At 54.3% G+C, this 13,252-nt stretch overlaps 1 protein-coding gene across 3 annotated transcripts in view; it reads left to right on the top strand.

The window, feature by feature from the left end:
- Positions 1-13,252, top strand: part of MYO5B (myosin VB) — a 255,212-nt gene that overhangs the window by 191,837 nt on the left and 50,123 nt on the right. For all 3 annotated transcript variants that reach the window (XM_053664232.1, XM_037165072.2, XM_053664231.1), the window contains 4 exons: positions 4,518-4,629; positions 7,134-7,345; positions 9,227-9,383; positions 11,137-11,376. In XM_053664232.1, the coding sequence (XP_053520207.1) occupies positions 4,518-4,629; positions 7,134-7,345; positions 9,227-9,383; positions 11,137-11,376 (721 nt within the window). The remainder of the gene's footprint in view (positions 1-4,517; positions 4,630-7,133; positions 7,346-9,226; positions 9,384-11,136; positions 11,377-13,252) is intronic.

Genomic DNA, 13,252 nt, shown 5'->3' with positions numbered 1-13,252 from the left:
GGGAGGAGTTGATATCCAAGCAGAGGCTGATTGAAGGAGTGAGGCGCCGGGCAGTGTCCTCTGGTCTGCCCCACAGGGCTGGGCCCAACCCTGCGGCCTGGTGTAAAACTTCTCCCTGCTCAATCCAACTGGTAAAAAAAGCAAAACAAAGAAATCAGTCCAGACCGTAGGACTGTGGCTGGGCTCCAGCTGAATGACACTGGTGATTCAACCCTAGGCTCTGGGGTCAGGCCTAGATTGCAGTGTCAACTTCATACCTTCAGGCTGGGTGACCTCAGGTGAGCACATTAATCTCTCTGGGCCTGGGTTCTCTTATCATTCAGTGGAATGATCGTATTCATAGGTAGTTGTGATGAGTAAGATAATGCATTTATGTTTTTCAGCACAGTGTTCAAGTATTTAATAAAGTGTTTATTACTCATCAGATGTGAGCAAGAAGCCACATTCCTGTGGGTATAATTACATAGGTAGAACATGTCTATACCAGAAATGTCTAGCTTTTTTGTGTGTGACATCCTGATGTGTCTTAAACTGTTGAGGGTCCTCCCGTAAGAAACTGAGGGATCACAGGTCCTTCCAGCCACAGCGCAGAGGCCTGGGGGTAAACTGAGAAACCCAGCTTGTCTGCATAAAACTTACGTTTGGTGCTGATGGGGGGCTTGCTCCATGGGAGTCATGGACGTTGGCACTGGATCCCGCCAGGGGAGAAGCAGCAAGGGGAGCACATGACTGCTGCCATTGGAAGGCAGGTGGCACCTTGGGGACCCATGTCAATGCGCGAAGAATCCACCCATTTCACCAGCACTCTCTGATGATGGAATGAGCTGCCCAGTATCAGGACCAGAGACTGGCAGAGGGCATGGAGCTCTGTTCTCAGAGGCTGTCAGGGAGAGGCCAGCCGTCCTGGGTGGTGTGGTTGATGATAGACTGCGCTGCAGGCCGAGGCCACCTCTGAGTCATCGAGCTTGCTCACAGCCTCACTGTGAAATCAGAGTGACAGTGTGCCAGCCTCACTCCTGGTTTTTCTGTCGAGGTACAGAATGATCATTTTGGGGGTGGAAGAGGGAGGGGGAGAGGGTTTTAGCTCTGTGGTCTCACATGAGCTTTATGGAGAATGAGAAGATTTTCTTGCCATCGTGGTGTCTGTCCTACTCCCTGTGTCTGTCCTACTCCCTGTCTCATCCCTTACCCAGCTTTAGCCCTGAGCTGGTGGCTGTGAGGGATTAAGGACCTAAATCACAGCCCCGCCCACCAGGAGCTCACAGTCTGGAAGAAGTGATACAAGCCCAAACCACTTAGAAAACAACATACAATCAGGTGCAAGTTAGGGAGGAGCTGTGACTTGGTGGAGGAGGTGAGATTGGAGCTGGACCTTGAGGGGGGAGGAGGATTTGGATGGGTGGGGAGGCAGCGGGAGGCCACTGCCGGCCAGGGGGCAGCAGACCGTCCAGGATGGAAGGAGCGATAATGTGCTTTTCTTGTCCACTGATTCGGGAAGAGTTCTCCTCTGCCAGCTCAGGCCCCAGTCCTGCTGTCTGGTCCTCCAGCTGTAGCATCCTGAGAGGCCAGGTATGCTTTTTGCCTCATCAGACAACCTCTTCCTTGGCAGCAAAGAGGATGCATTGCCTCCAAGTCTTTGGACTTACGGAGATAATGGCCCCTCCGACTGTTCATTCCGTCTGGCTCTGGCCACAGTTGCCAGCAAGGTTACGATGCCCACAGGCTTGCCGGCCTCGTGTACGGATGCTGGTGGATGTCTTTTCCTGCCTCCCTGATTTTTTCCAACTTCTGTCTAGCAGGTACCTACAAGGGCATCTGTACCTTTCCTTTTTGTGATTACAGGCATTGCGGGAGATGGAGGGAAGGGAGGAAAGACTGTACTTCCAGTAGCTCAGGAAATGGCACTTAACGCCATGGTCTCGGTTTTCCCAAGTGGATCCAGAACACTGCCTTGCGTCTCCTCACCTTCACTTACTCAGCAGAGTTTGGGAAAAGGTCAAAGAGAGGGTTTCCTTCCAAAACTGCCATTTGAAATGTTAACTTTGGAAAGAGGCACTGTTGTGGCACTTTTGTTCATTCCGAGGCAGAGTGGAATCATCCCCAGTATTTGGTATACGTCCTAGGCCCCCTTCACCCGCTCCTCACGGCCAGGCCACCGCCCCTCGAGCTGCAGCTGCTTTTGCACGTGAGTGGTGAGGGGACAGCGTGGGCAGCCACCGCGCCTGTAGTGGCCGGACTGCGTGCGTTGCCTAACTTTCTGCACCTGCCCACTGTGGGAACTGCACTGGTTTTCGGAGTGACCACATGGTTTGGTGTTTTGTTTTTTTGTTCTATATTTTGTTCGTTTGTTTTTTATGCTACCTAACTGCTTCATCTGGGAAACTGGTATATGTCTGCTGTGCCTGGAGATAAAGCCAGTGAGGTTTTATAGAAAGTGTATCCATCCAGGTGTTAGCTGTTGAAGGCAGTGCCTGTCGTGTGTGCTGACCTGGCCGTACAGAGCTGAGCATAGTGTTGATCGGACTTTGAGAGAACTTCTTGGGACCAGAGTGGCTTGAATAGATCGGGGTCATTGCAAAAAGAATCCGACTCCATGGTGGCCGAGACCCAGCCCAACAGAGGGATCTCACTGGCATAAGCTGGCCACATAACCACACGGTTTTGCGCAGCTGCCCCTAAGGGAAACCTCAATGGCTTCTTCGATTGAGGGAATTAGAACCTACACACTTTTCCCACATTTCTCCTACTTCAGTGGCCAGAGGGCAGATACCACTTCACAGAGAGGAAAATGGCAAAGGAGAGAAAATGCATGGCTGTGGATCACAGGACAATGGGGAAACAGGACACAGGGCTCTTGCCCAGGAGCCCGGGCAGAGGGCCGCCCTTTCCCATTGGGGTTTCAGGCTGTGCTCCTGCACCGACTCGTGGGCCCCAAACTGCTAGCCTTGCTCTAAAACTGACGTCTGCTCAGTGGAGCCGAGCAGGCTGCCCACCCCTGCCTCCACCCGGCCGTCAGCACACCTTTCTATTTTTATCCTCCCTGGGAAATACGGCTCTCTGGGAGTCTGATTTAAAATGAGAATCATTCAACTTGAAATGTGCAGCAGCGGCTTAGAAATATGTTCATTATCATGTCCATAAAGCACTGTGATGAATGCTCTGTCCGGGAAGAGACGCCGTCCGCCAGTCATGGGCTCCCATCCCTCTCCCCACGGCCCCCCCACTGCCGTGTGCCCTGTGCCTGTACAGTCACCCGCCTCCTCCCGGGGGCTCGGAGCTGCTTTGTGTCCGGGAGGAACTGTGAAGCAGATACCACTTAGGCAGAAACAGCGTTTGTGCGGGGCTGCTTGAATGTGCACTGTTTATATATTTTTTCAAAAAATGCCTGTTTCCTAAATCTTCAGCTCTCCTTCACTTCATTTATCTCATCTCATTCACATCCGAAAAACTCAAGGGCGCTTTCGGAAACCAGCCCCACTCCTCCTCCAGCTTCCGCCCCCTCCCCCCAGCCCCATGCAGAGTAAATAGCACAGCTCTGTGGGGCTGGGGAGAGGCTGAGAAATTGCTGTATTGACTTTCCTGTTGAATCGTGATTAACACACACGGCCCCTAGCCTTGTTATGAAAAATCCCACTGTGAGAGGATCATTTTAAACTTATTTTGGAGTGCGGTAATTCTTTTTATGTATTGGGGGGAGGGAGGGAGAGAAGCATTGATTTGTTGTTCCACTTATTTATGTGTCAATTCTTGTATGTGCCCTGACCGAGGATTGAACCTGCAAACCTGGCGTATCTAGACGGTGCTCTAACACCTGGGCTACCCGGCCAGGGCTGGAGTGCAGTGATTCTGTACCTCGGGATCTTACAGCCCTCAGTTCTGGCTCCTTTGCCTGAGAGCCGTGCTCACACACATCCTTAGACTTGAGTCTGGCGCAGGGTTCTCACCTGGGCCGTACGCACGGCCACCTGGAAGGGATTAGGTGGGTTTGAATTACTTTAATGATCAGGGGAGAGTTACACTCAAAATCTACTTTGGGGAGAAAATAGTTCCTTCTAAACCACACCCAAATGTGTGAACAGTGTTATCTCCAGGGGTTAGAATATGTCCGCTCTTAACTTACGTGTACTTTACTACGTTAAAAAAGCGCTCCATGAGCTGTATTAGTTTTATAAGAAGCAGTTTCATGAGAAGTAACCCAACCCTGGAAGACCCAGCTGCATTCCGGGCAGGGCGCCCACTCGGCAGCAGTGCCCTGGGGCTGCTCGTGCTGGGGCAGACACCCCGAGAGTGGCTGTGCCTCTGGTCAGCCCCCCAGAGGGGCCTTCAGCCACGATCCTGGAATTCCCCCAGGCACTGAAACCCTTGGGGGTGACCACAGGAGGGCAGCACATTTAGCTGCTCTGAGAAGGGCGTTATGGGAGAAGTATCGATCTCCATGGGACACTCTCAGACCACCTGTGGCCCTCCTGTGACCCAGAGGCAGGACATGTCACCTGATATACCTGTGTTCCCTCCAGGTGGGCCTACCATGATTTCTTCAACCGGTACCGGGTGCTGATCAAGAAGAGAGAGCTCGCCAATGCAGACAGAAAGGCCGTCTGCAGGTCTGTCTTGGAGAGCCTCATCAAGGTGAGCGGCCGGGCCCTGGGCGCCAGGAAAGGCTTACCTGGACGGCAGTGAGGACTGCGGAGGGTAGGGTGGTGGGGTGGTAACTGCGTTTTGGGGTCTTTATCCTTATTGCAACAGTTTCTGAGCTGCTAGTCCCATTTTCATACATCAGTGACTGTAAAGGAAAAGCCCCATCACCTGCCTGAAGCACATCCTAGCTCTTTTCCACACCTCAGCACACAGAGAAAGTGAAATTATTCACTCAGGCCACTGGGGTTTGTGGTGAGGCCCCTCCTGCCTGAAAGCTACTGGCCCAGATCTCTGGCTCCTGCAGAGCTCGGGCTCCGTCTGCCATCACCTGCCACCTGTGACGTGCCCGGGGCTCTGTCCTGGAGCCTGGCACCAGCAGAGGGGAAAATAGCTGTGCTTCTCCTACCTTTCTCCTGGTGCAGCTGGCCTGCCACAGGCCCAATGCCAGACGCTGACTTATGTTAGACAACAGACTTCACTTCGGTGGAAACAACCCGAACTCTCTCCGGACACCTGAGACTGGAGAACTGTGGTAGCAGAACTACTGGGGGCCTTTTATGATGAACACTTCATCATTTCCAGAGTGTTCAGTGATTACAGCAGAGCATGTTACTTAATGGTCTCGATAAAGAGTTAAATATATCACAAATCTTTCCTTTAAGGAGGTACTAGAATTACATCAAAAGTAATTTTCTTTTGCTAGGAAAATCTGTTCCTCTGGAGCAGTGCATTGCCGGCCCAGGATGTAAGGCCCAGCGTTACCCTGTATGAGGGGTGCTGTTAGTCCCTGAGCGTTGTCTTAGCTGCTCAGGTCTGCAGCGGAGACAGTGCGGAGCCCCGTGCTAACCAGTCAGTACAGAGCCAGAGGGTGACAGTTTCATTCATTGAAGGCTGCACTTGGTTATTTGGACTCTGGTTAATTGAGGGTTTCGCCATGGTGCATCTAACTGTGTTTGCATCTCAACATCTCATTTTTCACGGGTGAGAGAAATCTGTGTTCAAGGTCAGCTGATTCTGATTGGCATGGAGCACCAGGAGTCTTTCTCCTTGTGCATATCAGGAGCTGCCTCTCAGTGTGTGGTGGTTTGGTTTTTTCCTCCCAGAGTAGGAAATGGAGCGTGTGTACTATGGTTCCCGAAATGCAGCAGCCCCTCACCCCCAGCCCTCACTTTCAGCCCTGGCTCTGCCAAAGCCCGAGCACCCAGGCTTGGTCCTCCACTGTGAGGGCGGAACCGCCTTCCTGTGCTCCCCACCCCTTCCTCAAGCGGGGAAGCCTCCCCAGCAAGGCAGGGAGAGGAGCAGGTGCAGGGCGAGGACCAGGCCCCCGCCCTGTCCCTGAAGCCTGGCCACAGAGGAGACAGTGACAGTCTAGCCGGACGCTGTGTCCCAGCCCAGCACAGCTGAGGTGGCGCCCTCTTCTCCGGGTGTGGACCTGTTAGCTGTGCAGGGCTCCGGCCACAAAGAGCGGTGATTCTGCGTTACTTCATAGCCACCTGTCAGTGCGGGGCAGTCTCGCGTGTTTTCCGGAGACCGTGGCCCATTGCTTATGGCCATCTTGCCCATGAGCAAAACCAGATGGAAGTTCGCTTGCACAGGACATGCAGTTGTTGTGGGCTAACTCTTGAGTGTTTTAGCCCAGGCTGGTCCGCAAGCATGCTGCTGGGTCATCGATCCTTGCCCACCTGGACGAGTGCAGAGAAGGGCATCTAATTTTAACATAAATAGGTATGATTAAGACAGTAATTATATTTTCCCCACCCCCAAATCTCATACCATAGTTTGAAGCCAAATAAAACTTACTTGGGGAGTTATTTGTGATCTGAAATTATTCAGTCAACCGTGTGGCCATTTGGGGACAATCTTTTTAAGATGTCGACCAGATCAGGCCATTCCCTTGCTTAGAGTCCCCCAGTGGCCCCCCTCCAATTTTTTGGCCTGTGATGACTAGTTTCTCCCATTCTTACCCTCACTTCCCCACTCAGCTGTCCCAGCTTTTCTGTTCCTCAAACACACAGCTTGTTGCCACCACAGGACATTTGCATCTGCTCTGCTCTGCTTATAAACTCTCCTCCTCTAGACTTTCTCCAGGCTGCCTCCTTCAGTTCACTGAGGCCTTGGCTCGGGTCTCACCTGCACAGAAATGGCTTATGTCATCCTGTGGAAACATTTCCATCCCACCCTCCAGCTCTCACCTGAAAACATTGTGTCTTTGCTAAAACAAAAACATACTTTGTCTTTTTCTGTGCTCACCATGTCAGCTGCTCGAGAAGCAGGTGTGTTGTTCACGGCTGCATCCTGGGCACCGAGCCCAGGGCCTGGGCCATAGGTGCAGGTGGGCTCAGCAGCGGACACAGGCTTGCTGAGAGCTACTGTGTGTCTAAGGCGCAGGGGCCTGTGAGCTCTGACGGGAATTCTGCACAGGAGGGACTGGCAGGGTGGACCTGCCACCTCACTGCTCTCTGATGGTGAACCACCTGTCTTCCCTGCCTCTTAAGGACCCTGACAAGTTCCAGTTTGGCCGAACCAAGATCTTCTTCCGGGCAGGCCAGGTGGCCTACCTGGAGAAGCTTCGGGCTGACAAGTTCCGGGCGGCCACCATCATGATCCAGAAAACTGTGCGGGGCTGGCTGCAGAGGGTGAAACACCGCAGGCTGAAGGGGGCCGCCTTAACTCTGCAGAGGTACTTCCGAGGACACCTGGCCCGCAGGTGAGCCGAGCTGGGGCACGTCCGGGCAGCAGGTTGGGGGCGGGAGGCTGGGCTCTCTCAGCTGGTTGGCTTCTCCCAGCCTCTGTCCTCGGATGGTTCTCGTTGGGCCCTGTCTGCAGCCTGACTTGGGCCCAGCAGCTGGGCCCGCCTGTCTCATGCTCCTCTCACCTGAGGGAGTAGGTACAGTCCCCAGGTGTCCCAGTCCCTGCAGTCTGTTCCTGTCACAGCCATGCCACCTCGGACTGACTGGTTCTGCTACAAAACCACCATTTTCTTTTTACTTAACTGAGCTCCAAAGTAAAATGATCTTCTTTTATAAAAAGTGATAAATTCAGCCTTTCTGTCATAGTGAACTTGGACCCTGCTTCATGATTTACACCACCCATTTCAGAATCCGTTGGGAGTTTAAAACTAGGGCAGGAGAGGTCCCAGGGGGCCCCCGTTTGAGCTGCTGCACTGAGTCTGCATGGAGAAGGTGTGACTTGTCCCACCACAAGTGGCCACCAAGGGGTTGAACTTGGGTGCCGGTTAGGCTGTCTGCCCAGCTTAACACCAAGCTGAAGAAAGCTCTCAATTTTAGCTGTTGCCCGCTGAGTGAGGTCGTTGGGTGGATGAAATGCGAAAGCTGTCTAGGTGTCCCCCCCCGAGACAGGCTCGGAGGACACGGCCTCCTGGAAACCGGCCCTGGCAGCGACCTCTGCCAGTAGGGATGTCCTTGGAGAAGTGACAGTAATTGCCGTAAGGTCTTGCATTTGGAAGCCAATGTAATTCAGTCACCTCTGCCTAAATGCGAAAAAATCAGCGAGCCCCAGGGTTACAAGGCCAGAGCGGGAACCCTTCGTACCGCAAGTGTGGAGGCCTGTTCCTGCCCACCTCCTGTCCTGGCCGTGAGCTGTTCACTAGAGCACATCCAGAGATGACGGGCCCCTGCGACTACTCTGAACCATTGAGAGCACAAAATGCGAACCAACAACCTGTGCCAGCTAAGTCGTCGCCCACTGTCCTGTGCATGGGGCCATGCCTGGGGCCCAGCAGGGAGGGTATAAAGCAGAGCTGGCCTGTGCTCCCTGTGTGAGAGTTTGTGTTCCAGTGGGTACACGGGCCCACCTGTGGAGAGAACCTGGGGGAGCCGGAAATCAGACGCGTTTCGGCAGCCTGCGGGGCTGGGGGTTGGTTACCTCCTCCTCTGGGGCTGCGCTAGATGAGTTCTAAGTCCTTGTAGCTTTTAATATTCTGAGTCCGAAATTGAATACTTGCTATGAGTGCGTCACCAAATGAAGTCCCCAAGGAGGGTAGGAAGCGTCAGACTGACATTCTGTCTTCTCGGTGGCTGTGGTGGGGAGAGAAGAAATGCAGCAGAGGAAAGTCACTGTCCACATGCAGTCCGGCCCAGGCAGAGGGGCGGGGGGCGAGCGGGATCCGGGCAGGCCTGAGAAGGTGGTGTCGGTTCAGTGAGCATTGCCTTAGCGCCTACTAGGCCGGGCCCTGTACTAGATGGGGGTGGGGGGGCCGCAAGGACAACTGAGACACGTCCCCAATATCTCTAAGCCCCATGAGTCCAGGGGACAGGCGTAAGTGTGAACTCAGGGTGTGCCCAGGTTGTGGTGGGGGGGTGGGCACGTGAAGGTCACAGAGTTGGTCACACTCCCACTGAGTTTTGTGGAAAGGCCTGTTGGATTAACAAGGAAGAAGCGAATTCTGTCTTTCTGAGCCTGAGCTTCAAGTGCCTGGGCACTGCTTCCCTGACTGACACCCTGGGTCAGTCAGGGTGATGAGACTTGGCTTGATCCAGGGTGTCCAGACGGGGCCCAGTGGGGAGGGGCTTCGTTCAGGACCGGCTCAGAGCCGCTGTCAGCGTGGCCCACCCGTCTCCCTCCCCAGGCTGGCCGAGCATCTGCGGAGGACCCGGGCGGCCGTCGTGCTCCAGAAGCAGTACCGCATGCGGAGGGCCCGCCAGGCATACCAGAGGGTCCTCGGGGCCGCCGTCGTCATCCAGGCCTTCGTGCGGGGCATGTTCGTGCGGAGGACCTACCACCAGGTGTGTAGCTGCACTAGGGGCTCGCAGGCCGAGGACCCAGACGTCGACAGCCAAAAGTGCACCCTCACCAACTTGGATGTTTGGTGGGGGCAACTAAGTTTTTTCTAAGTCATTGCACAGCTCCGTTCTCACTGAATCCAAAGTCCCATGAGATGTGTTAGGGTTTTCCAGAGAAATAGAACTATATAGGAGATATGAACATGTATATGTGTGTATATGGAAATTCATTAGGAGAGATGGGCTCAGTGATTATGGAGGCTGATGAGTCTCCTGTCTACAGCTGGAGGCCCAGGAAGGCCGGTGGGCGTGTTCAGCTCGAGTCTGCAGGCCTCCGACCCAGGGGAGGCTGTGGTGTGAGTCCCACCTGAGGGCAGGAGAAGAAGGGATGAGACATCCCAGCTCAGCACTGGAAAGGGGGTGAATTCCTCCTTCCTCCACCCTTAGTTCTGTTCAGGCCCCCTGTGGATTGGATGGCGCCACGCACACCGAGTCCACTGTGTGCATTGCTCACCTCTCTGGAAACACCCTCACAGACACTCCTAGAAGCAGCGCTTAACCTGACCACCCATGGCCAGTTGACACATAAAATTAACCATCACAGCTAGGAAGGGTGCTTGCCTTTGCCCTCCTTCAACAGCTGAGATGCTTGGAGAAGCTGAGTCACCTTCCCAAGGACACTCAGCGAACCCGTGGCAGAGCCTGGTGGCCCATCCTGGGCTCACTCAGACTTTGAGAGCAGGGCTGATATCAGACAGCACCAGGACCAGACCCTTTATTTAACAGATCGGCAACCTTAAGCCCAGCAAGGAGAGGTCAGGAAAAGGGGCCCCAGCTCCTCCCAGCCGGGCCATTACCCCATGAAGCTGAGCTGCCTGGTGAGGCAGCCTCACATCTGAGCACCTCCTGCCACCAAGTCCACACACACAACAGACGCCCAAGGCCAAGGCCAAAGATGAGTTGAAAGGAAACATCGAAAATGGTTTATTTTTCTAAAATGAATGTCTCTACCAGGATGGAGCACACCCTTATGTGCTAGGTGGAGAAACTCAGACCAGGGGACCAAGGTTCTGTGACTGTTCCTGGGAGGTTGGCGACACCTGTGCGACGTCACCGGAGAAGGGGCAGGTGTACTTGGGAGGCACTAGGTTCAAGCCAGCTCCTCTAGGGGCCATGGGACTGGGCAGTGGGTCTTTCAGGATGTTTGCTTATTTATCCCCTTATCCTACAAACACTTATTTCGTAGGATGTTGGTGCAAGAACGTTGATAACACTTCAGTTTTCTGAGTGGTGGTAGCGTGGCGGGAAAAAACGAGAACCAGCGACCTACAAACCCAGTCTGTGGCTGTAAGCCATCAGCAGCCCCCTGCGGGCCCCCACTCAGGGCTCTTGCCCCGACTCCCCTCACCAGTGTGAAAGCCAAATCTGGTGAATGGGGAGGTGCCGGCTGGGAAATCTTCAGGCTCCTTCAACTTTGAGGTTTTTAGACTGTGGTTTGCTAACCGATAAAAGAAAAAGTTAAATAAACTTAAAACAAGGGTTTGACAGCTGACTCCCTGCAGGCACGGAGGCTGCAGAACCTGGGAAGTTCTTAAAGCCAATGGCCATCAAAGCCTTACACATGGGGGGCAGATCCCCTCAGTATCTCCTAAAGCTTAGCTGACCACGGCCCTCACCTCCCCTGGGCAGGGCCTGAGCCTCTCTTGCTGCTGTCCTGCAGTGCGGACTCACAAGGTGTGTGCTTGTCCCCTGCCAGGTCCTCCGGGAGCACAAGGCCACTGTCATCCAGAAGCACACTCGGGGCTGGATGGCACGCCAGCGCTTCCAGCGGCTGCGGGGCGCGGCCATTGTCATCCAGTGCGCTTTCCGGAGGCTCAAGGCCAAGCAGGAGCTGAAGGCCCTCAAGATCGAGGCTCGCTCAGCAGAGCACCTGAAACGCCTCAACGTGGGCATGGAGAACAAGGTGGTGCAGCTGCAGCGGAAGATCGACGACCAGGTGGGGTCAGGATCCCCCCACAGGGGCTGGGGGCTGTGGGCTGCTCCACATTTGAGAGGGACCCACTGCTTCCTCTGGGACCTTCATGGGCCACTGGCCCGAGAGAGTGCACGTGTCCTCAGGGTGTCCCTGCTTGGCAGCAAGGGCTACTGACTATGGCAGGCAGAATAACAGCCCCGAAGATGCCCATGTCCTAATCCCCAGAGCCTCTGAATATGGTACCTTACGGAGCAAAAGACACTTTGCAGATGCAATTGAGTCGAGGACCTGGAGATGGGGAGGAAACCCTGGAGTGAGTGGGCCCAGCGTTTTCACAGGTGTGCTGGTCAGAGAGGCAGGAAGTTCAGGTTCCGAGGAGAAGTGATGACAGGCCTGGAGTGGGAGTGACGTGGGTCGTGAGCAGGGAATGTACCCAGCCTGTAGCAACTGGAAAAGGCCATGAAAGGGGTCCTCCCGTAGAGCCTCCAGGAGGAACTCTGCCTCGCTGACCCCTGTTAGATGCCTGACCTCCAGAAGTGCAGGGTCATAGATCTGTGTTGTTACGGGTCACTGGCTCAGCGGTAATTTGTCAGAGCAGCAAGAGGAGGTGAATCCATTAGCCTGGAGTCACGTTCTCCCTCCCTCGTCAAGGCAGCGTGATGTGGGAGCTGTGGCTGGTGTTTATGGGGGGTTCACCGTGAGCCACGTGCTGTCTTAGGCTCTGTCTGTCTCTTAACTCTCACAACATTGAGATAAATAGTGTTATCCTGCTGCTTTGTAACAGTGAGGAAACTGAGAGGGCAAGTGACTTCCTCAAGTCCTATAGGTGACAGTGGCGGGGCCACCATTTGAGCCCCAGCTGTCTGGCTTCAGAGCCTGTTTTCTCACCACTTTGCTCTTCTGTGCCTCTGTTGTTGTGGTGTGTGGTATTGTGTGGGGTGGTGGGGAGAGCACGGGCTTTGGAATTAGAGTCCGATTCAATCTCAGCACTGTCGCTCAGAAGTTGTGTGCCTGATCTAACTACCCCGAGCCTCAGTTTCCTGGTCTGTAAAATCGGGCTGTCAGAGGCATAAGCGAGCAGACTTCGATGAAGGGCCAGCTGTGCTTCAGGAAACTCAGGAGATGGTTACTGCTGATACTGCATTTAAGCACTTTCGTTTGTCTTTCTTCTCTGGCCACCTTCCCGTGTCAGTGAATCACATGAATGACAAGTCATTGATCAAGTCCCTGCAAGGGTGGGGTGCGGTGCGGGGTGCTGGGAGGGATCCGAGACAGACCCGGGACACCTGGCACCCCCGCCAGGTTGGAAAGGCGAGGCACCCACTGTGTGGTGGCCCAGGGGCCAGTCTTCCTTCTCTTCAGAACAACTCTGGTGCTCTGGTGGGCTCGGTGAGCACGGACGACTCTGACATGCACTGGGTGCTATGTTGTGAGGAAGCAGCTGTACCTCAATGGGGCCCCCACCACCCCGACTTTTCTCCTATCACCAGGCCCTGTGATAGGTGTTTCATGTTCCCTCTCATTTGATCTTTGCACAGCTTTGCAAGGTCATTTTACAGAGGAGGACATTGTAAATCAGGGACATCGGGTACCTTGCCAAGGTCAGAGAGTTGGAAAGATCTAGAACCAGCATTCCAGCCCAGGTCTGCCTGACCCCACTGCCATGAGTAGGGCGATACTAATGTTTCAGTTCCAAGCATTTGTCAGTTTCAGTCCTTTCCTGTGCAGTTGCTTGGCTGGGCTCCCAGAGCCTGGAAGGAGTTCACTCCATGTTACTTGGCTCATGCACGGTGTTAGGATGACCACCGACCACCGGAGCAGGCCCCTGCAGCTCCCGGAGGGTTTGCAGAGAGAGGGAGAGTGTGCACCAACGAGTGTGCATGCCGTGGGCGTGTGG

The sequence above is a fragment of the Artibeus jamaicensis genome, unplaced genomic scaffold, assembly GCF_021234435.1.
Source record: "Artibeus jamaicensis isolate MK-2021 breed Jamaican fruit bat unplaced genomic scaffold, CSHL_Jam_final contig_354, whole genome shotgun sequence".
NCBI classification, from domain to species: Eukaryota; Metazoa; Chordata; class Mammalia; order Chiroptera; family Phyllostomidae; genus Artibeus; species Artibeus jamaicensis.
The sequence above is the reverse complement of the archived record's forward strand: the minus strand, read 5'-3'. Positions and strand labels throughout refer to the sequence as shown.